Source organism: Myotis brandtii, unplaced genomic scaffold (assembly GCF_000412655.1).
Source record: "Myotis brandtii unplaced genomic scaffold, ASM41265v1 scaffold378, whole genome shotgun sequence".
NCBI classification, from domain to species: domain Eukaryota; kingdom Metazoa; phylum Chordata; class Mammalia; order Chiroptera; family Vespertilionidae; genus Myotis; species Myotis brandtii.
The window spans coordinates 1,348,709-1,373,068 of NW_005364521.1; the positions used below are offsets into that span (position 1 = coordinate 1,348,709).

At 48.0% G+C, this 24,360-nt stretch overlaps 1 protein-coding gene across 3 annotated transcripts in view; it reads right to left on the reverse strand.

The window, feature by feature from the left end:
* Nucleotides 1-24,360, reverse strand: part of SRGAP3 (SLIT-ROBO Rho GTPase activating protein 3) — a 231,422-nt gene that overhangs the window by 13,374 nt on the left and 193,688 nt on the right. The window contains exons 12-19 of one of the 3 annotated variants that reach the window (XM_014544690.1): nt 23,448-23,534; nt 20,961-21,063; nt 15,809-15,869; nt 14,016-14,093; nt 8,678-8,812; nt 5,800-5,905; nt 5,375-5,602; nt 2,348-2,427 (exon numbers count right to left, since the gene is read on the reverse strand). In XM_014544690.1, the coding sequence (XP_014400176.1) occupies nt 2,348-2,427; nt 5,375-5,602; nt 5,800-5,905; nt 8,678-8,812; nt 14,016-14,093; nt 15,809-15,869; nt 20,961-21,063; nt 23,448-23,534 (878 nt within the window). Of the gene's footprint in view, nt 1-2,347; nt 2,428-5,374; nt 5,603-5,799; nt 5,906-8,677; nt 8,813-14,015; nt 14,094-15,808; nt 15,870-20,960; nt 21,064-23,447; nt 23,535-24,360 lie in introns of those variants that run through there. The other 2 variants (XM_014544691.1, XM_014544693.1) reach the window with 2 other exon arrangements.

Here is a 24,360-nt window from a genome sequence, read left to right on the forward strand (position 1 = left end):
GCGGGGGAGGAATGGAAAATGAAAGAGAAAGAAAAGAAGAAAATGGGAGGAGCCGAGCTGAGCCCCAGCTGAGCGTGAACACGTGTACAGATGTCATTATGTAAGTGTGTGTGGTGGGAACAGTAATAGCAGCTACCAGTTATTAAGAAAGCCATTATTTGGGTCTATAATACCGAAATAAAGTATGTTATTCTCCCTTGCACCATTCTCCCACACACCCCTCACCAAACGTAGTGAATTCTCTCATCTTCCCCAGTTAGCAAATAGAACCACCTTGCTCACTGGCTCAGGCCAAAGCCTTGCAGTTGCTCTTCAGAGTCCCACATCTCACCCATCAGCAGCCCCTTGCAGCTATCCCCTGAGTCTGACCAGTCTCACCACCTCCCCTGCCACCGTTGTCCCTCTACCTGCCTTCCTGGCTTTCATTCTTGCGTGGGGAGCCGTTTCTCCCCATAGCAGCCAGACCTGGAGAGTATTATGCAAAGTGAAACAAGCCAGCCAGGGAAAGACAAGTACCATATTATTTCACTTATATATGGAATCTAATGAACAAAGTAAACTAACAAACAAAATGGAGACAGATTCCTGGATACAGAGAACAGCTGTCAGAGGGGAGAGGGTTGGGGGCTAGGTGAAAAAGGTGAAGGGATTAAGCAAAGGAAAAAAAGAAAGACTCATGGACATAGGCAACTGTATGGTGATTGCCAGGGTGAAGAAGGGAGGGGAGAGTTAGAAGAAGGAAAAGGGGATAAATGGTGTTGGAAGGAGAATAGACTTGGGGTGGTAAACACACAATACCTGAAACCTGTATAATTTTATTAATCAATGTCAGCCCAATGAATTCAATTAAAAATCATAAATTAGATCATGAAACTCTCTTGTTCAAATCCCTCGGAAGGCTTCCCTTTGTGCTTGGAACAAAACCCAAATGTCCCACAATAGAAACACAAGGTCAGTAAGAGAAACGCTAAATAGTGATTTATAAAAAAGCAAAACTCTCTCAGGGAGGCAGGAGGGCTGTGCTTGGTCTATAGTGGCTGTGCTATGACTCTCACAGGCACTCTGCACTTGTTTTTGCATGGGTCTCTGTTGGAGACCGGGTGTAAGCTGACATGGTCCTTGCACCTGAAGGGCTAGCAAGGCTGGAACCCTTACCCACAGTTTTCCCAGACTTGTTTGGATGGCGGTTATCAGTAGAATGAGAGCAACCTTTGTAGAATGAGAACAGCCTTTCATGGCTTACCAAGAAGTCTGTAACTATTTACTGAGATTTGCTGTACCGAGAATTTGTCCTTCTGCTCTATCTCTCCCTTAGAGATTAAGAGGAACAAAGAATACATTCCTCTTGACAGACCTCCTATTCAGTGTCTTGTGTATAAAAAGCATTGTGTGGTTAATAAACTTACTGCAGTTCCTCGATTGAGCTGCAGTCCTCCCGATCCCGCTCTCCTGTCTTTCTTTCTTTTCTCAATTCCCACCTCCCTACCTCAGCCCGGTTCAACCTGTCAGGCTGGCCCTGACAGGTCTCTTCCTCCATTAACAAAAAGTTAAAATTATATTTACAACTGTATTGGCATAAAGATAAATGTAGTCCAGGCTGGACTATATTCATATTTTTCTTCTTACTTTAAAAGAAATTAGAACATTTTCAAGTGTTGTGGGCCCAGGACACTGTGCCTACTGTGCCTGCTGTGCCTAATGGACGTGTGGCCCTGGGCCTGTATTATCCACGTTGCTTATCTGCACAGTCCAGGCTCCCGCGAGACTAACCTGACTCTCTTCTCCTTGTCTAGAATGGTGGAAGGGCCCGGTGAGCCGTCAGAAGCCAGCCTGGCCTTTCCCTCCTTCCCTCCACTTCCCTGGGCCGGTCCTGTTAGGCTTTGTATTCAGGCACCCACCGCTCTGGGGGCGCAGTTGCAGTCTGGCATTATCACTCTGCATCGTGGGGAGCTGCTCCCAACCTGTCAGGTGATGAGACTGCAGGTCCCAGTGATCCATGTCTAGTTCATCGATATGCCCCAAGTCCTAGCACAGCTGGGCACAGAACAGATCCCTGGTTGGGGAGGAACGGAGGGACAAAGCATGCTTCCTACTTAGGAAACTCTTGTCACTTAGGATTTGCACTTGGATCAACAAGGACACAGAGAGGGACGAGGCAGCCAGGTAGGAATGTGATCCATGGAACGCACAAGCCTCCGAGGTCTTTCCGAGTCCCCATCTATTCTGGGGACGACGTGCTGACTTGCAAAGCGGGAGGGGTTCTGTGGCCGGCCCAGTGTTGAGCAGTCCTGGGCCAGCATAAGAGGCCCCGAGTGGGTTCCTTGGTCCCAGATTTCCCTCCACTCACCTTCATCACTGGTGTGAGGTTCAGTGCCATTGTCATGGTCAACTTCATCAATGGTCCCCGGCTCACTGTGTGGGCTATCACTGCAAAGAAACATGGAAAGGGGACTCGTTGGGGGGCTTTGTACCCTCACGCTGCCCTTAGCCTCCCTCAGGCACCAGCCCAGTCCACCTCTGGGCCTTGACCAGATCAGGCCCAGGCCCAGGCCCACTCGGTCCCTTCTTTTCCATCTGACCACCCATGGACCTTCCTTCCTAAGAGAAAACCATTCAGACTCCTGGTCGAGAAGCTTCCCTGTATAATCTTCCCCAGATGACGCAGCCCTGGAATTGGTTGGGCTGTTTTCTTGGTAAAGGTTGTCAATACCAAGGTCTTCTGTAAGATCCAGAGGGCAGTGGCAAAACCCTGGCTTTTCTCCTTAGAAGAACCACAGGGTAGAAAGGACTTTTGGAAGTACTGGGAGTCATTCATTTAGCCCTGCTCCCTGTCTTATGCGAGAAATGACACACCCAGCAAGGTGGGGTGACGCTCACAAGCAGGGGTCCTCAGTGCTGCCTTAGGATGCTGTGTGCAAAAGCCCAGACCAGCCCAGGTGGTGTGAGCAGGCCAGCACCCATGATGGACAGGCTGACAGAGGGAATCCAGGCCGGTCAAATTTAGTCCTTAACGCACTGGCATAATTTCACCAGCTGATTCCCTCTCACAAGATTAAGCCAAGGTTCATTCACACAGCTGGTCAGTCAGTTTTTTTTTTTTACTGAGCCATTGATTGAGTCCTCATATATGCCTGACACTGTGCTAGATACAAGGGATGCATTGATGGGTCAGATGGACACAGACCCACCCTCATGGGCCAGGAAATAAACTGCAAGTGGAAATGCTTTATGTAGGAACAAATGAACAGAGACAAGAACAGCAGAGGGGACCTATATAGGGTGGTCAGGGAAGGCTTCTCAGAGTAGGTGACACTGGCAATACCATTTAAAGGAATATAGATTTTTATTAGGAAAAACTCTCTGTTGCCTCCTGGATAAGGCCCAGACTCTGCACAAGGCTTAAGACCTCTCCTAACTCAGCCCCTGCTGTCCCACAGAGGGTCCTCCCTCACCACCTCCTGGTCACGGGAAACACTGTGGAAACACAGAGCTGCTTTCCATGTTATTGAATGTTCCGTGTTTAGAGCATTCTTTGCCTGCTCCTCACCTGGCTGCCTGTAGGTCTGTAGGTCTCAGTTAAGTCCCTGTCTCCTTCAGGAGGCATTTCCTGACCTCCCTATATTGGCTCAGGGGACCCTACTTCTGGAACTGCCTATTCCCTCCTCCACCAGAGCTGCCTGCATCAGGGGTTAATCCTGTTTAGGGCACATTCCTCCCCGTCCTCCACCCCCCTTCCCAGGGCCTGAGCCAGGACATATGTTCAGTAACCATTTGTTGAATCAGTGAATGTTGTCCACTGTGATGAGACCCTCAGCCAAATCCCCCTTTGGGGATTTGAAAATGTCTCCAAAATTACCATGTAATTGACAGTTTTCCTTTCTCATGGGATGCGAATGAGATTAAGAAAAGTATGGTGATTGCATATTGCTCTTTGATAAGCACAGTACAATCTTTTTAAGGACCCTTCCCAGAACATTAATAAAGAACTGGTAATGGTACAAAAACTTGAAAAGCTTCTCTGTCCAAAAAGTCTGCTTGCTGGTTCTTCAATGTATCTGTAACAGAACAGGGACAGACTTGCTCCTGGGGCCTCGCAGGAGATTAGAGAGCTGCAATTAGATAATACCAGGGCCCATCTTTCTGTGCAGGGAAGTGTAATGGGGAAATGGGCTGGAACAGCTCCCTTCTTTGAAGCAGTTGCCCAAATATGCCTTCAGAACTAAAGCGATTCAAGAATCCAGGAATGCTTTGACAATCAAAAGACAAATTCCTGCAGGCACCTGGCTCAGAGCAGTGCAGGCAATGCTAAATATACAGCTGTGTATTGTCCTGGGTTGGGGATAAAGAAAGAGTGCCAACCCTTTGACTGGTCTCTGTCAGCCAGTGTTCTGAATCTCCTGTCTTTTCCACATTAAAAAAAAATTTCCTGTCTTACCACATTTAAGGTCTCAGCCTGGGGAAGGTAGTCGGCCCTGATTTTGATAAGATTCTGACATATTTCTCCCCTTCTGTCTTTTCCACATTAAAAAAAAATTTCCCGTCTTACATTTAAGGTCTCAGCCTGGGGAAAGTAGTCAGCCCTGATTTTGATAAGATTCTGACATATTTCTCCCCTGACCCAGTGTAAGTGCCCAACTAGCAACTCTTGACCTGGTGTGGAGCTCTCAAAGACTGGATTCACTTTGCTGGAAAAGAGACCTCCTGGTGGACGGGGACAATGGCAGGGAGTGTCACTCTCTCAGTTCGTGAGTTTGAGGTGGAGATTATCCACTTCCCTGCTGCCTGAGATGGACTTACAACTCACCTGGCCAAGGACAGCATTGGATCTGCTAACCAATGTGATTAGTTCACCAGCCTCAAGCCCCAGCAAGGAGACACCATTCTTGGGCTTGTGTTGGAACATTTGGGAAGGAGGTGCTCTTTTTCCACTGGGGATGCTGAGAGAATGGGCTCTAAATCTGGAGTTACCGACGCCTTCTTGAAACCACCAGGAAAAAGGCTGCCTGAGAATGAGGCCAACATGGAAGAAAGAGGAGCCACAGGCTGAGGATGGCAGGACCGAGTCCTGATGATAACAGTCGAACCCCTGGATCTAGCTATACCTGACGCCATGATCCAGACTTTTTAAGTAAACCAATAAATCCCATTTAGTTTAAACCACTTTGAGTTCTATTCCTGTCCCTTATAAATCAATAGAGTCTAGACTGATGCATCTATCTCATGTCAGGCTGCTGTGAAGCTCAAATGAGAGTACAGACTATAAAGCAGTAAGAAAATTAAAGGGTTTCTTACTGTTGCCATTCAACAGTAACAACATGATAATAATAGTATTAAGAGGAATGGGATAATAATATGAAGAGGAATGGAATCTTACCAATATTCTTCCCCTCCAGCCATGCATTTTTCATACACGGGTCCTTCTAGCTCCCGGGGGCTGGGAAAGATGGCTTCATGATGGATGATGATGGTTTTGATGACTTCATTGACGTGTGCCTGGCAGGACACAGGGTCCTGCCCATCAGGAATGTGCATGAGGGTGGGCCCGAAGCAGATGGCCAGGTTGTAGGGATCCATCATGTTTTCGTCACTGTACTGCGAGAGGCTGTAAGAGAGGAGGCACCCACAGGTCACCTGGGAAAGGCGAAGCCTCCCCCTGTGATTTCTTTCTCTTGAAGGCTCCACTCAAATCTGGGAAGGTTCCATGTTCTAAGAACAGCTGTACCTGCAAAGGTCTCAGGACTCCCTGAGTCCAAAAGGGGCGTGCCCCCCTCACCCCCCGCCCCTGGCTGGACAACTCACTGGTTGAGGAAAGCGAAGAGATATCTCATGACCACGATGACCACGCGGGGAAGGGTGATGAGGATTTGTTGGATCTGGTGCACCCTCTCAGCTGGGCTCTCCAGTTCTGCAACATAAAGGGGCTTTCAGGTTGTCCGTCATCCTCAGAGAGCCAAGCAGTCAACATTTGCGAGTCCCACCTCCTAGATCATTTCAGGGGAGCCCGTTCTACTCAGTTCTGGGGACTGAAATGTGACCCTGGCCTGGCCAATCAAAGCATCATATTCTCTTGGCCCCTGGGTAGGTCTAGGGAGGGGTACACGACCTAATCAGAACCAATAGCAGTTGATCCTTGGGGCTTTGGACTGGAGAAACCTAGAGAGAGGCACTCTCTTGAAACTGGGTCGAGGGAAGCGTGAAGCAGCTGAGGGACTCCAGGGAAGAAGACCCTGCCTGAAAGTGAAGACAGCATGGAGACAAGGGGACATATTCCTGCTGATGCCAAGTGAAATATGCATCCAGCGGGGCCTAACTTTCAGGAACGTGAGCCAAGACATTCCCTTTGATGGATTAAGCCAGTAGAAGTTGAGTTTCTGTCGCCTGTAACCCACGAGTCCTGATGGATACAGGTAGCCCATGTTTCATTAAACTCTTTATAAACACCAGCTACAACATAAGGTGGCACATAGTAGGTATTCAGGAAATGTGTTGAATAAATAACCGTCTCTCAAACTATATATTGGCCAAAGAGCCTGGCAGGTGCTTGGGATCTCGTCTCTGACCTCTGTTTTCAGGTCAATCCTAGGAGACAGACACTGGTATTTTTATCAGTCAGGCCAGGGATGGGAGCAGCAAATTGGGCTTGATAAGGAGAGAAAAGTGCTTTGCGGACTTTGCCTTGTGGAAAGGGAAAGCTGGCATTCAGGAGAGTGAGCTGCTGAAGCTCTGACGTTCATCTGCAGGGCTGATACACAAATCCATGTCAGTTTCTTTTTCAGAAAACACTTTTTTTTTTCTCATATAGCTCCTCCCTCCAGCCTCCACATCTGTCAACATGCTTCTTCTAAAACACTTCTTCTGTTTCTCCTCTGCATCCAAGGCTCTTTATGATAGGGCTTCAACCAACCTTGCATGACCCATCTCCTAGTCACTGCCCCTTCGAAAAGTACCTGAGGATGATTTAGAGCTACGCTTCTCAAATAAGTAGTGTACCTCTAGGGGAATTTACAAAGATATGAGGCATTCTTTGAGGTTGTCAGAGACTGGAGGGTGCTACCGGCATTTGGGATTCAGGGGCAAGGTGCTAAGTGTCCTGAGTGTAGGTAACACACAAGGTACTGCTCTACCCTCACTGCCAACAGTTCCCCATTGAGAAACTCTGTGCCAGGCCACTTTATCCACCATCTCCCTCTCACAAAGGACCTGGCTGTCCCTGGGCCTTTGCACACACTGTAGATCTCTCTTCCCTGTCGGGCACACTGCAGACTACCAAGGTCTGGCTCCAGGGAACCTCACCGAAGTCTTCCCACAAAGTTAAGGCCCTTGTACCTTTACTGATCCGCTGCTGCTCCACATCCTCAGCTTCTAGTCACTGTGCCCTAGTATCACCTCCACTATTATTTATTAATTTTTTTCTTTAAAATATTTATTTAAAAAGGAGACTTGACCTCACTCTATAAGTGAGAAACCTGGATCACTTACCACAATTAGAAGGTAACATAAAAATAGATACAATGTAAGCAAAGCAATATTACTAAGTTATATGTAGACATGGTTCTCTACAAAAGTTCCTGAGACTAAATTCTGTCTCTCTGTGTAGAAGGGAGATTGACCCATGAGGTGTTCTCCTTGATGTCAATAATCATAGGGTTTGGGAAGAAACTAAGAAGGGACATTCTTTCTCACTGTCTGATTCCGGGTGTGATTCAACTTATCCAATGCCAGGAGCTTGTTCCGGAGGTCAACGACCTTGTCTGCTGAGGGCCTTGCTTGGGAACTGGAAACACTGGCTGAGCAAGGGACACAGGGCTCAGACAAGGTGGGACCTTTGTGGCCTGGAATATCCGAGAGCTGAATTGGAGCTTGAAGTGGGTCTGGAAAGATGAGCAGCAAGTAGTGTGGAGGGCAGGGGGCAGGGGAGAGGGTCCTTTACACAAGGCAGCTGTCACCACCTCCTGAGACACATGCTTGGCTGCAAATCTCTCTCAGAGCACTGTGAGAAGCATCCCCAGTGGGCTAATTTTCTATCGATCATATTAAAGAGTTTATTACAAAATACTAAAATTCCTATATTCTAATATTAAAAGTTTTTAAAAAAATAATTCCAAAAAGTTGCCTTGGGCTTTGGCATCTTGCAGTGAAGGCGCCCTTACTTCAAGCTCCTGGACAGGACTCCTCACTTCATCCACAGACATATCAGTCCAGGAGGACTCTGATGGCTAGCGAGTCAGAGGAAGATGCTAGTCAACTTATTTTCAGCACTTCCCTTGTTCGACATATTGCTGACCTGAACTCCCCAACCCTCCATGGCTCTCCATTTCCCAAAGGGAAAATCTCTGGAATCCTTGCAAGGCATTCAAGGTCTTCCCCCTCTTGCTCCATTGCACCCTTCCAGCCTCTTGCACTATGCATATCACTCTCAGCTAAGATCTGGATACTAAGTCTTCCTCTCTTCTCTTCTGAGCTCCTTCCATACCCAGGGGTGTACCATGCCCACGAACTCTTGCATTATAATCCACCTTGTTATTTCTACAACTAGGTTTTAAGCTCTATGAGGACAAGAGCCATACTGCTTCTTTCACAGTGTCCCCCCTGTGTACCTAGCACAGTGATGAGCCCATAGTGCAATCTCAATAAAGATTTCTCAAGAAAATGATCATCCCACCTGGGAAATACTTACTAATAGTAGATATCAAATCTTGAAATCTTTCCTTAGGAAAGAGTGGGTTTTCCAGTCCTCGGAAATACAGTTTTAAAACACCAGCGACGGAATTGATATCTCGTTCATTTTGATCATCCACAAGGGGGTCTTCACCTGTGAGGAAACAGGGGTGATGATAAGGAGGCGGGGACCATGCAGATGGCAGAAGAGAGGACCCAGGCCAGGCTGAACTGGAGCAGGCAGATGGGACCTCCTCAACACAGCAAGTTTAGAGTTCCCCCTGCAACTGATTCTGTAAATGTTCAAACCTAGAGGAATGTTGTAAAATTGAAATAATGACCACCCACCACCCTTCACTTTCACTCACTTTGCCATATCGACTTTCTCTCCACTGGGGCTGCACAGTTTACACTCCTACTAGCAACCCAGGAGAATGCTTCTTTTTCCCCCAGCCCTGCCCATGGAAAGGCGTCAGCCTTCTGAGTTTTTGCCAATTGGACAGGGCAAATAATCTCTCAGGAGAGCAGCACTTTCCAGTTTAATCAGGGGCTACTGAGCTAGTTCACACCAGGAACTGCTGAGCTAGGAGGGCTTCTGTGGGGTAGGTGAGAGGAAGCAGGGAGCAAGCTGCCACCTCTGGAAGGGGCTGCGAGAGGTCTGCACAATGGTGTCTGGCCCGCCTCCCAGGACAGCCCAGAGCACTCTAGGACTGGCAAGCCATGAGGAGGAGAACTGGAAACTCGTCCTTGGCTCTCTTTTCCCTGCCTCCGTAGGAAGAGGATGCATGTCACTGCAGGGCCTCTGCGAGCCCCAACGTGCTGTAGTGCAATTCAGAGAACGCCCCCCTTCCTTCCTGGACTGGGGCTGTGGCATATAGAGCACGAGCCAGAGCCGCCTCCCTCCTGCCCTCTTGGCTGAGCACCCCTGTGCAGTGCCCAACCTGCATGACCAAATGTGGCGGCCAGGACACTGCTGCTCCTTCCACAGGTCGAGCTCTCAGATGTCCCCACGGGAAGAGAGAGAATGCTCCCCACAAGACTTTCTCATGGGGAAGGAAGAGAAAAAGCATGAAACAATCACTGCCTGTGCTGATGTAGCACATTTGCACACGGGATCTCTAATCCTCAAACTGCATTGCAGGGCACCAGGGGGGCGTGGTTCCAACACCACCATTCTCTCCTGGGAGAAAGCTGAGGCCTCAGCAAGTGAAACAACTTTCCCACCCTCATGAAGTCAAAACCAGACACTAGCCTCTCCCAGACCTCGTACTGCCTGGGAGATAGCCCTTCTTCCACCTTTTCAATTCTGCCTGCCTCCCTCCCTCCCTTCTTTCTATTCCCTCCCCTCCCTTCCCCTACCTTCTCCTCCCTCCCTCCCTTCCTCCTTCCCTTCCTTCTATCCCCTCCCTGCTCCCTTTCCTCCCTCTTTCCTTCCCTCCCTCCCTCCCTTCCTTTCTTCTCTCCATTCCTCCCTCCCTCCTTCCTCTATAGTAGAATCCTAATCTTTTTCTTTCTTTTAAGAAAACAGTTCCTATGAGTATTTAACATATAGAACAGAACTGTCTTAATTGAATAGGGGGAGAGGTCCAAGCCTATCTCTTCAGTCTCCCTCTCCCAGTAGCAGCCCTTGGGCCCACTGAAGGACCACATGCATTCTAAAACTCTGCACTATATTAAACTGTTTCCTTATATTTACCACACATTGCTCCTGTGTTTTCATGATGCACAAGTGAGCTCACATGTCTCCATATTAGCTCCCCTTGTTAAGCATGATTAACGCACTGACTTTGTACACACACACAACATTCACTCTTGCTCTGACTCCCAGAACACAACTCAGTCCATAAAAGGAGCTGTCCAGAAATTCCTCCCTCCTAGCCTAGGCCTTTGGCTCTCCGCAACTAGTCACTTCTGCTTCCGGAAATGAATGGAATTCCAGAACTCGAGGTGAGCAGGTTCGTGTGCATGCTGGCTTCCTCAGGAGGACAATGACAGCTAAAATGTCAGGCAGGTCGAGAGAAGCTGTGCTCACACTTAGCTAGTGTATGTCCTGGGGGAGCTAGAATGGTTAACAAAATGGCCCTGCCTATCGTGTACTCTTAGCCAGGTCACCTGGAAGTTAAGGCAGGGCTGTGTCCAGGGCAGGGTATGAACACACAGTGTGTGCTTAAGGCTCCAGAGGGCCCTGCTGTGGGACCTGCACGGCAGAAAGGTGCAGGAAGTCTCTCTCACAGGGCAGTTCTCTGTAGCCACAGGGCCACACATGCCCCTCCCGAGGCTCCTCAACACGACAGCCCCTCCTACGTCTCCTGGTCATACCCCTCCTCCTGGGGCAGGAAATAGTATTGGGGGGGCCAGGCTGAGGCCAGGATGTGTCAGCCATGCAGGCTACGAGTCCAAACCCCGTCTTGATGGTGCAGGGCGAAAGGGTCACTGGGTCCCTTCCCCTCCACACAGGAGAGACCTGGCAGCCCCCTCACCTTGATGTATAAAGAGGATGTGGATTGGTTTGTGGGGAAAACAGAGATGGAGAACTGGCCTGGGAGACAACAGCAAGCCTCGGCTCTCCCCCAGGCCCAGCTGCCCAGTCCTGTCTTTCCCTAATGTTCTCTCCTTCATTTTGCCAGAAGATGACAGGAAGATCTTAACACTGGAGAAGTGAGTCTAAGATTTATTGACAGCAATAAAGAGGAGAAGAATAATAACCTCAACTCAAACCCCGGTTGACTTGTGTCAGAAGAATAAGAAAATGGGTTTAGAAATAGTAAACCAAGCATGTCTGTCCAGAAGATTAAGGAAAAGAGACTGGTGCTTTCTACCGCCCCGTACAGGAAACGTGGGCGAGACCATCTGCTCCAGAGAAGGGAAGACCAGCTCTCTGAGCAAGTGGTGAAGGTCAGGAACCCTGCAGGCGCCGGGGATTGAAATTTCACAAAATAAAAGAAAGGAAGGAAAAACACACAATGTCCTGGTTTGGAAAGAAAGTTCTGTCACACGTTTGAGCATGTAGGCCGTGGAGAGTGGGTGAGAAAAGAAATGCTGAGCCCGGAGCAAGCTCAGGCCACCTGGCTGTTGTTAGGAGTGGGGGTGGGAGGACAGGGGGAGAAACACAGTGGGTTTTCAGGAGAGGTGGGAAGGGTGCCCCTGAGGGTCAGCTGGGTGAGGAGCCTAACCCAGGGTAGTTGGTTGGTGAATGTCAAGAAAGAGAAAAGAATAAGTGAGAAATCTGGGCACTAGTCAGCCCAAAGAAGCCAGGAATGGATTTTTCTTAAAAGAGACATACCAAGAATGATTCTTCTGGAATTAGCCATGCTTCACTGTAGCCTCAGGCTGGCGAGAGAATGAGATTCACTTGGGAATGGTGGAGAGAGGGAAAGGAGCCAACCGCATAGCAAAGGAAAAGCAGAAGGTATTCTTTGCGGCAGAGATTTGGGTCAGGTGATCTCTGCCCTCCAGGGCTTTGCCGGGGGTGATCTAAGGCTTGTTAGGAGCAGAGAGTCCTTATAAATTTCATATCACCCCTGCAAGGCACCCAAGCAAGTGACAGAAGGTGTTACACTTAGAAAAACCACATCCAAGAAGGAATGAAGGCAGTGCTTCTGGGGTGGGGATAGGGCCTGGCTGCCTGGTACAGTGAGGTTACTTACAGGACATGGGGAAGCAGGAAAATGCAGTGAGTTTACCCATGAGATTCAAGGAATTCTCTATAATGGGATGAGCCCAGGAAGATGGGACCAGCAAAGGTTCCTGACCATATCTATTTGTTTACAATGAACACAGGGCAGCAGGGGTGCTAAGGAGCTGGGGAAATGAAGAAACAAAGCTCTGGACTGTGCTGTCCAGTGTGGTCAAGAGAAGCTCAGGGAATGATGAATAACACTTCCATCAGGGATGCTGATGGGGAGACCTCTTGCTTTGTGGCCTCTGTACATGCTGTTCCCAGGGTGTGGAATCCCCTGGCTCCAAGTCAGAGTGCCTAGGGCCTCAGAGGGCTGTGCTGCAGGCTATGATGGTGACCACCCGGAGCTGACAGAATGCTTTCTCCACCCTGAGCTAGACCTCAGGATGGAACTGGGAAGTTAGGGAGGGGATGAGTGTGCACAGGAGGCAGCCCCTCCAGGGGAAGCTCCGTAATAAGTAGGGAGAATTCTAGGGCCAGAACCCCAGGGGAGGCCTGTCCAGAGCACAGCCAATGGGGATAAACCGTACATCTCCCAGGGCTGTGCTGCAGGCTATGGTGGTGACCACCTGGAGCTGAAAGAATGCTTTCTCCACCCTGAGCTAAACCTCAGGATGGAACTGGGAAGTTAGGGAGGGGATGAGTGTGCACAGGAGGGAGAATTCTAGGGCCGGAACCCCAGGGGAGGCCTGTCCAGAGCACAGCCAATGGGGATAAACCGTACATCTCCCAAGGCTGTTAGAACAATGGGTAAGAAAGTGCTTTGTAAATTGGGTGGCTCAGTTGGTTGGAGCGTCATCCTGTACACCAAAAAGAAAAAGTTGGGATGTGCTCTATTGTGGGGAAATGGGTTTGAGATTGGGGGCCTCGGATCAAACTTAATATCAGAACCACTCAGAGAAAAAGGCAGTAAGTGAGAGTTAAGAGGAGTAGACTGTGGAGATGTTATTCTTCCAAAATGGTGGTGAACTGGAGGCAAAGATATTATTTAGGATGTGAGATAAGCACCTAGTGTAAAAAGCAGAGGTGGGTTAAGAATTGAACTCCTGACCCAATGAATCCTCACTTTGCATGGACACTGTCACTGGCCATCTATCTGTCCCCATCAGGAATCCGAGGCCAAGGGAGGTTACACCAAACAAGCCACATGTGCTCCCATTGTGACAGTCACTTCATTTCTAATAAGCTTTACACCCTTGATTAATCAAAGTGAGAAGTAGATAACCTCACTGAGGGTGGGAGGAATGTATAGTTTCTTCCTCCCAATGTGTAGTTTTGCCAAAAACACTACATAGAAAATTAAGAATTAGGATATTCTAAAAGCCACTCGGTGTTATCTATGTTCTTCCAATGTTTGTAAAACATAGCAGCCTTTGCAGACTCACACAATCATTCCAGAGAGCTTTACAAGGCCCTCTTTCCCAGCAACCACTGTATGGCCCACCAGAAAAAGCCACCCATGTGTGCTAGTAAATGCTTAACAGCTAGCTTGTTGGAGGAGAAAAATAAAAATAAAAGATCTTTGTGTTTGCCAATTTCCGTGGTGTAAATACTCCCACCATGGCTGATTTCAAGCTACCAATGTGGAGTCACTGCACACCACTGGCTCTAAGACATGTGCTAACACCCACCTTGGCTTCCCCTGGCCACACGCTTGAAATGGTCACTCTGCACCTACCTCTCTCAAAGGAATTTTTGATGTCATTGACTTCAACCTGAGATCCTGGCACTCGGAAGATCCCTTGCTGCTGGAGTCCTATAAGAAAAAACAAACAAACAAAAAAGAAAGAAAGAGAAAAATTCCAATAAGGCCTTGATCTCATCAGACCACTGGGAACTTTGATGACTCACCCCACTGCTGTCTCTTTCTCCCACCATCCTTTGTAAGAGAGTCATTCCCCCAATGAAGGTGTCCTGGTAGAAACCCAAAATAACCTTTGAAATGAAGTATGGCTGACCAGAATACTCAGACACATCCTGCTTCATATGTCTGTGTCTCTTGTCTGGGTTTGGAGGAAAAGGCCACGAGAAGTTTATATCAAGACTGGATCAATGAATAACTTCCAATTTAACCAATAAATCAGCTCAGGCAAATAACTGGTTGGTGCCATGGCTACTGAGTTTACCAGTTGCACTGGCACCAAGGAGCTTGGCTTGAGTTTATAAATGCCATTTGAGTGAAATAGCCTCAGAGATTTTGAACAAGGATTAAATCCACTGCCTCAGCCCTCCCTCCCCTAACACAGACATTTCCTTCCTTCAAGAAAAGCTAGATTCTAAAGTACATGCTGCCCTGGTATCAAGAAATTTAGAAGAGATTACATCATTAAAAAAAAACAGTCTCATTTTTCTCAAGCGTTTCTACAAGGCCAAAACAAAGGAGACCCTAATACCTGCCTTAACAGTAATGACATACAGCAACCCATAGGGTTGAGGGAATTGAAAGACCTCCCTCCTTTTAAATGGGAATTAATGGAGGATACTCTGATCCTTTTCCTGGATTCAGTTTTCCTATATAAGACAACTCTCCACATTATAATTTAGGAAAGAGTTTACTCTTAAAAGGTAGGCTTTTGTCAAAGTTTGGTTTGTACAAAGCATTTGCTCGACAGACGCTTGTTTATTTCTTTCGTTAACCAATACTGACTTTCTACCCCCTATGTCACTGGCCCACTTGTCCAGTCACATTGGCCTTCATCCCATATTTGGCCTTTACACTTGTCTTTCTCTCCATCTGGACTGCATGGCTGGCTTCCTCTACTCACTGGAGTCTTAAAGGGCCCTGGAGTCTTAATTACTCTCTGGGAGAGGTCTCTCCTCACCACCTTAGCCAAACCAGCCCTGCCCTGCTCCAGTCATTTGTATTCCTTCTTCATTAGTTTTTAGGCATTATTGCTGCTTGAAATTAATGTTTATTTCTCTGCTTGTTTATTTCCTTGACTTTCTAATTGGTAATATAAGCTATGTTATATTGGCTGGTATCTATATTCCCATTGTCCAAACAGTGCCTACTATGTACTCTGAAAAAAATATTTTTGGAGGAATGAATAAATCAATCGATGAAAGCACGAGTTAAGTGCTGAGGATACCGTGGTTAGCAAATCCCAGACACTGTGTTTCCTTCATGGAGCTTACTACACACTTGCAGTATTAACTGACTGACACCAGCTGCATTCAGTGCTCAAAGCACAGAGCTCTGGGGTCGGGTGGGAGTGAGGAAGGAGCTAAGATGGTTCTCCAGTCCATGCCCTCCCTGCTCCTCGGTTTTCCTAGTTCCTGGGTCTTTCTATCCCTGACACACAAGGCTCAAAAGATAGCACTCAGAAAGGCAGCTGTTCTGCGGAGCATCTCCCCTTGGAAGCAGAGCAGTGACAGGAAGTCTTCCAGATGAATTAGAATCCATTTCCTTTGAGAAAAGCCTAGCACCTGCTCTGGAAAGAGCTGAAAACACTGCCCCATGATTGAGCTTACCGTATAAATTGATGTATCGGATGCAGCTCTCAACTACCAGCGGGATAGCTTGTCCAGAATCCTTAAGAAAAAAATTTGTGAGTTTTATTGGGCTTGGCAACCACCATGGGAGAACAGACATTGCAAACACAGATTATAAACTCAAGCCAGAATATTAGTGCCATCAGATTAGTAGGAAAACAAGCAAGGAATTGCTAATCCTAAAGGCTCCACAAACAGTTAAAATAGAAAGTCTTCAGTTAAGTGCAAAAAAAGGCATAGCTATGATAATTTTAGAGAAATGCTCTGTCTTCTCACTCCGCTGGGAAGGAATCAGGGCCCAGGAGGCCTGATAGGCACTCTGGAAGGGGGGGAACCCACTGGGTGGAGGGGCTGGACTCGGCTCTTGCAGGGTTCTCTGCCGCCCACTCCACTTTGCCCCAACTCAAGCTATTCTCCCAGGGCTCAGGGATGAGAAAGCAGGACCAAGGCCTCCTCCCAGGACTGCGGTACCCGATGCCGGAATTAAGAAGAACGCACTATGGGAGAGGCCAGGCTGGACCCAGGGGCCTTTTGAGCTCTGAGAAGGGAAGACCAGTTCCACTCAGGATGTTACAACCTAAACACCCAGACAGATACTTGTTTAGCAGTGTTATAAACAAAGGTTCTAGAAATAGTAAGTCAGCCCTTGACCACTGAGTGGCCAACTTTAGTCAAACAGGCTGACTAAGATGCAATTCTAAACATAGGCATCTGGGGTGTGAATGTATTTTCAATTACATCTTCCTAGACTGGCCCATGGCCACCAAGGGCTGGGCAAGGGGTAATTTTCTTTTGAATTCTGTGATTGGTTGGCCTCTCTGCTATTTCAGGTCATGAAAGAGCACTTAATATTTTTTAAACTCTCTTTAAAAGGGGTCATATTAAATGACCAGCCTCCTCAGACAGTGAGGAAACAGTAAGGCATTTGCAATATGCTCTTGTGAAGGGCATTCGGATGCTTTCGTGGCTCCTCCGTACCCCACCTGGGAACTCTCTCCTTGACTGACTGCTCAGGGAGGGAATAACAGCACAGACCCACTGGCGACAGGCAAGGCGGGCCCTGTTCTAACGTCAGCACTACAGACAGGTTTCTCCAGTTGAAGGGGGCTACCGGACCTTTCTAGTAAGTACCTGGTTCCTGGTTCGAGCATTTCTTCTTCCTCTGATAACAAAAAATAAACAGGCAGCAGAGCAGGAGAAAAAGAAAAGATTATGCAGGAGTAAGACCAGTTAGAGTGAGCAGATCCTTCAGAGTCCGTGAACGCCCAAATGCAAGGGCAGCCAGCAAAGGTCCGGGGGGCCTGCCAGCCAGCCTGCGTGGGGCGGGGTTCCCTGCATCTCGGGGCCTCGTGGGAGTTCCTTTCAGCGTTGCTGTCTTGGACACCAGGTGGCAGAGGGGCTTTCAGTCCTTGTCAGAGTGGAGGAGCAGCGTGCACTGAGCCCTTTCCTCATCCCGTCCCTGGCTTCTCAACACAGGGGCTCATTATTCACTAGTGGGCAAGAGCCCAGCTACCCACACACCTGCAACGCTGCCCCTGGAATTCAGCCCAGGAAAGCTCATTCCTGGGAAAAAGCGAATTTTACCAAGATCATGTGTATCACGTGCCCTTTGGATGGCTCCCAACAGGATTCTGCCTGATTCCAAACTCCAACAGCTTCCCGTGCTTTCCTACCAAACAGCCTGGGTAGCCACGGGGCTTAGTTCCCTTTCTGCCCTACACCCTCACCCTAGCACTGAGAACACCTCAGGGAACCCAAAGCTGAGAGAGGCTGGGGGAGGGAGGGCAGCAGAGTCAGAATGCCTTCCCAGTCTTGCCTGTGCTTTCACTAAGGCCACTGAGCCGCCCCTTTTCAGGGGAGCACGCTCTTCCCCCCCATAAGTGCAGCAGTCAGGTGCTGGGGAGGTGCTGTGTCCCATCCAGGCTTCTGAGGAGCCGAACTAAGAAACTGGAGAATGTGCATCGGCTAGCGGGTGTCATCTGTCCAGTCGCCGGCATCTCAACAACTGGAATTATATGTTGGCTAAACCCACCTGCCTCCCAGAACTGAGCAAACAGCCTGGTCAGATGGGGCTCTGTGTGCAATCTCCTAACAGCTAATGACAACAATAACAGCCAACACGTGCACAGGGCTCACTGGGTGCTGGGCGGTGCTTTGCAAAAATGACGTCTCTCAGCTCATTTGTGTTAATAGTATCACACACTGTGAGGCAGGTAATTATAGAAACAGGGTTTTATAGATACAGGGTGAGGACTCCCCCTCTGCCCAGGGGCAGACCTCCCAGGCTTCAAATTTTGTAATAAAAATGGGTTTCTTTCTATCTGAGAGGAGAAAAAAAATCAAGGATTCTGAAAAAGGTCAATTCAAAAAGGTAGGGCTCTAGAAATGTATTATATAACTCCAGCAAAATTTATCTGTCCTTTTTAACTTGGGGATGCTTCCTTGTCCCTCAAAACCAGGCCTGGGGAACCTTTTTTTCTGCCAAGGGCCATTTGGATATTTATAACATTATTTGTGGGCCATACAAAATTATCAACTTAAAAATTATGTTGCTATGAAAAAGTATCTATGCTCCTAGATTCATTGAATTTCGAGTCCCATCTGCAGTTGCTTTGGCAGGGCCAGACCAAATGATATGGCCGCAGGCCGGACATTTTCCACCCTGCAAACCATCGTAATCATGGGGTCCCTGTGATGTTATTTTATTGGAAAGCCTTTCACAGGTTTGGCATTTCAAAGCTCGGGGTTCTTAGTCCATGCAGAATGTTCTTCCAGATAGCATGTGAATCATAAGAGAGAGTTAAATTCTGTTCAGAAGGTGAAGAATTGACCATGTTACACTGCCCTTTCATTCTCTGAAAGTTAATAATCCTTGAGAGTAAGACCATGCTGCATGCAAGCTTGTCTACACACTGCCTCTCTCACAGCAGGTGCTCAGGAGTTCGCTGAACTGCACTGTCAGTATGTGGCATAAATACAGTGTAACTATACAGAAATGTAATCATTAAACATATCTCTTTCTTTTTCAGTCAAATAGTCCCCTGAGGAGGCTGTGCCCTGGATCAGTGCTCTGGGGTGTCCCTCTTTGGGGGGTCTTTTCAGAACCAGTCCACGAGCCCACCCTGGCATGTGCTTCTTGCCATTTTGTACCTCCAGTGGCATTGCAAAGCCGAGCTTTGAAAGACCAGGGTGTCCATCCTAACGCAAAGTTTGGCACCACTGACAAAGGCCATGCTGCAGGCTCTGAGGAAGACTGGCCAGCTGAAGCAATACCATACCATTAGAATGAGAATGTAGCTGCCCAGGGTGGCCACCTCCAAGGGGCAAACTCTCAGGTGGCTGGAGAAGTTCTGATGTGTTTGTCAGGAGGAATAAAGTAGGATGACTGGGTGGTCTCACATTATGTAGGAGCTGCCTACGGAGAGACTATTTCTTCAGACAGAACACTTAACTTTCCAATCCTGCCAGGTAAGCACCAGCTCCTTCCGTGTCCTCACTCATCGCCCATTTCCAAAGAGCTGAGCAAAGTGGAGAAGGCATCCCTGTCTCTGAGCCTTTGTTATTCTGTTTCTCCTTTCAGGGACTCCTCTGTCCTACCCTCCTTTCAAAGCCCTACCTCCTCCCCAAGCCTCCATGCCCTGTAGAGCACAGCTCTCCTTGCTCTGAGCTTGCACAGAGCTTGTTTCCATGGGGATAATTCACCAAGTGCTCATCTGAATCGCCTTACACTTACAGCTTTCTGTGTGGAAATCCTCCTGACTGACACTTTAAGCTCCTGGAGGGCAGGGAGAAGAGTTTACACGCGTTTCAGCCCTGCTCAGCTACGGAGAGGGCCTTTTCGGAGGTGCCGGGTGCAGTCTTGGCAAAGGAGGGAGGCTGAAGAAAGAAGGACCCTTTTGACACAGCCTCATCCTCCTGTGACCTATGAGATGGCAGAGTGCTCACTCAGGGACACCTCCAAATAGGACCTCTTTCCTGATGCACCCTACAGCACCCCACCTTTTGGGACTCCATGCCTCACTCCTCTGAGGTACCCTGAAGCAGCCCCTGCTGCTCCCCACTTGGGCAGTCTCACTTGTGCCCCACTGTCCTTTCCCCAGAACTCAGCTCCCAGGCAGAGACAGTCCTGAGATCAAGGCATCCTGCGCCCCACCCTTCTGCAAGTCCTGGGTGCACCTTGAGGATGGAAGATAGAGGGCAGAGCAGGGGAGCCTCCACTACCCCAAACTGTCAGCAAAGCCCAAGAGCCGTACTTTCCCCTGTTGGACACCAGCCTTTTCTGCAGAAAGTGTCTCCATTGGATGGTGGTGAGCTCTGAAGTAACTGGCAGGGACCTTCTCTCTTGCTCCCCTTGGCTAATGCTAAGAGTGATTCTCCACTTCCTCAGTCTTTCCCCACCTGCTGTCCTTTCAACTCCACCACCAGCTGAATTTGCCCAAGTCATTCCATCAGGTGGCTTGATCCTGCACCCTTTGCGTCCAAGAAGCAAGAAAGGCAAGCGAAACTCACCTAGTTGAACCGCTTTTGTTTTTTGTTTAAGGTGTAAAGGGTTAACCGGGAATTCTAAGGGAACTGCCTCAGCTCTTCTCCCTTCTCCCAAACCACCTAATAAGAAGCAAAACTGGGTAGGAGGGTGTTCTGTCACCCAGATTTTATGTTTCCTTTGCTGGTATAGTCTTGACCAAAAAAAATGAAATCACACTGTTGCCCGCAGGGATTTTCTCTGTGTTGCTTCCAACCAAGCTCTTCTTAGGAGACGTGGGTGTGAAGCGAGGCAGGGGTTTATCTGACTGTCCCTTCAGCTAGTGAGGACCACAGTTCCGGAGCAACGGCATGGGGCTGGCAGGGACCACCGTGCTGGCATCTCAGCCCCACATGGACTTCACCGTGATCTTACCCCTGAGAATCACAGCAAGGCATTGGTTAGAGACAAAAGCAGCTCTGATTAGAAGCCCTCACTGAAGCTAAGCGCAGGCTGCAGGAAGGAACTAGTTCGCCATAGGGCCTGGCAAAGGGCACAGATGGAAAGTTCTGGTAGGTGGGGGCAGGGCTGCTGGCCAAGGGGAGGAGGTGGAGAAAGGCTGCCGTTACATTGGGCATATTCGCGGACTCTGCGGCTCCCAACAAGTACCTTAATGAACGCTTCCATACAGCCGTTAAATAGTTTATGGTTACACACTGAGAGAGGCCTAGGTCTCCTCATTTTCTGTGGTTTAGGGGGAAGACAGGGGGGCCTAGGGGAAAACGGAACAAAAGAAATCAAGAAAGTAACCAATGTAAACATACAACTGGGAAAGACGCTTTTAAAACCCACGACCAGAGGAGAACACAAAATGCAGATGGAAGCCCCTGAACCCCTGCACAGTGGCGTCCAATGCTCCATCGGAAGGCCTTTGGATGTTTAGGGGATCTTAATTTACCCCGATGTCAGGCGGGAGCAACAATCGTGTAACACAAATGCTTTCTAAATCATAGCCGGGAGATAGTAAGCGTCTGGGAAACCACTGAACCTCCATCAGAGGCTGTCATCCTGCAAAGCTGACCACATGGAGGGGGACTCGGGAGAGATGGAATCTGTAGCCCGAGAAAGCAAGAGACTTCCAAAGATGATTGGAAGGGTTAATTTTCATTATTTTGGCTTAAATGTATCACCAGGTCTCAACTCCCAACGTACCAGGGCACTGATCTTCCTAATGCCTCTTGGCATTTCAAATGCACTTGACTAATTTTTATTCCATTGATCTAAGAGCCAGGCAATTATCATTCTCATTTTAGAGATGAAGAAACTGATGCCAAGAGGGAGGCTGCAGTTTCTTTGGGGTCCTGGGGTGACCAGGATGATGATCATATCTTGTCCTTCAGTCAAGTACACTTCGATTACAGCGCTTTCAACTCCATTACCACGCTTAACGTCAGCTCAATCCTGTACGTATGGCCTCCTTTTAAAGAGGCAAAGACAGACCTAGAGAGGGGAACTGGCAGAGCCAGGCCCCAAACCCAGGTCTCTTTAGCTCCAAATCCAAGATTTTCCCCACCGAGGCAGTCATGGAGCCTTAGGGCACTTCTTCATTTCCAGCCAAGGACTCGCCCCTCCCATTAACCCTTGCCAGTGGAGGACCCGTAGGGTCAGGTTGAAAGTGTCTTGCTTTGCTTTAGGATCTCCAGTCCCTGTGCTCCACTCTTGGCCACAGGGAGGGAAACAGCAACACAGTTCACCAGGAGCAGTGAAACAGCCACAAACACTGGACTAGTTTCCAGAGTTGCTCACCATGCATATGCCTGGGTTGGCTTATTTGCTCATCTTCGCCACCCAAGTTGGCCTGACTCATGCTGCCAGCCTTCCAGGGCAAAGGGCTCTGAGGTTAGGAGGAGTCCCCCCCACATCAAAAGAGGCAGTTCATTTTCAAATGGCTTGGTTCACAATTTGGGAAACAACAAGTAGGGACCCAGCCAGGTACAGATAATGTCCACACAGGATGAGCCAAGACCTGGTCCCCAGGTCTTGATTGAGTTCTGTAAATGGGCAAGAAATCGTACGAGCTTTGGAGCCAATCCAGGTGAACAAGAGTCATGCTGCCTCTGCCCATTGGCCTTGTGCGTGTCTCCTCAATAGCCCAGCCATCCTAGAAGCACTAACCAACTTCTCGGCGTTTGAGTATTGAGCAAATGCTGCTAGCTCCAGGACATGCATGGGCAAAGACACAGCTGAATCCAAATATCATGCCACCCAAACATTGGAACCAAAATAACAGCACAGACAAAAAATTTTGAAAAGAAACAACAGGCAAAATTATTTCAAGCCCATCTTGGATCTTTTGTTAATTTGGTTAGCTAAGTCCATGTCATTTCTGTTTTGTAAGTTATTTATTTTTAAGGACGTGGGTATATAGGGCTGGTATTTCTTAAAACACATCTGCTTTTTAATTTCCAAATTCCAAAACAGAGTGGCAAAAAATGTGACACAGGGCCATAGGTTTCAAGTCTTGAAATTTAGAATAACTTGAGGATAGCAACTTTGCTAACTTGTCCTCATAGTGTTTTGGGTTTCTGTTTTTGAACGTTGTCAGATCATTTCCTTATCTCACATGGCATTATACCCTCACAACAATGCTGTGAGTTAGGTAAGAATTATTAAAACCACGTTAGACATAAGGCAAATTAGCTGATGAGAGATTAAGAAACTTGCCCATGGTCATGGGAATGAATAGAAGTCAGCTCTTCCTACTCCAGGTTCATGTGTGAGTGCAAAATTGGGAAACTGATCTGATCACAGAACATTCAGCAGTAGCACTAAATTATCTATTAACTCCCATGGCCAGCGAGAGTAGAGACTCTTAATGCCAGTGTTGGACACCCCATATCAAAATATCCTGGTGCCCAGCTGGTGGATTCCCTTAAAATAAGTCCTAAGGATTTTTTTTCCTTTAAGTTGATAAAATGGAATAAAGGGCAAATAGGATACTTTTCCCCATTTCTCCTATAAAAATCCAAGAAAACAAAGGACTGTTGGAATCATAGGGATTTCTTTCTTTGTGTGGTGCTCTGTGCACTGACTGGAATCTGACAAGGAAACGTAGCTATCCCAACTTTGCATGACATCAAATAGATACCGACTTACTGAAATGCTGGGTGGGGCACAAAGTGGGGAGCAGGGGGGCAGCTCAGCCAAGGAAAGTGGGGCAGCCTAAGCCTTCCATCTCTTCTGCTGCTCAGTTGCAGAGCAAAAAGGAAAGAAAGAAAGAGAGGCAGGGAAAACAGGAACAGAGAAAGCCACAGAGAGGAAGATAGAGAAACCAGAGACCAATGTCCCCTTTCTGCCTTTCAACCAAGATGAAAATTAACATATGTTGGCAACACAGCACTTGGCCTCAAAATTACTGTGACCAAAAGGATGGTGATTAGAGTCTTCCCCAATACAATGTCCAAATATTGCAGTCCAATGGTGGTCAGGTTCTTGGAGGCTGTGCATGGGTGTTCATTGGGTTGTATCTGTTTGGACAGAAATCTCCAGTGATTTCACCTCTAATCCAGACCATAGGGGCAAATCGACCTGGATTAGGGAAGACAGTCTTTAGTTTGAATGATCAAACCTTACACTTGCATCTGGCTTTGACATTTACCATACACTTTTCAAATGCATTATTGTGTCTGTTCAGCCTAAATTACAGGGCTATTATGAATTTGGGCTATCATAAGATAAGGTTCTTAAGTATGAGAAAAAGCTCATGTGCAAAAACTGGTCTATCTATACAAGGCCAGCTGTGACTTGGCTGAGGGGACCTGCTCAAATGATTATCCACAGCGACACTGACCTTGGGCAGGAAACCATAGGAAATACAGAGAGCCACAGTATAGAAACATCTCACCCAGGGCCTTTCAGATGAACTTAAAAATCATTACCAAGTTGACAGTTCATTGCACAATAAGTTAAAAATGATTTGTGAGAGTAAGGGGAAGCTTTTAGTTTACTAACAAATTTGCCTTTGACCTTGGCCAAGGACCAGAGCGCAGACCAGGGGTCCTCAAACTTT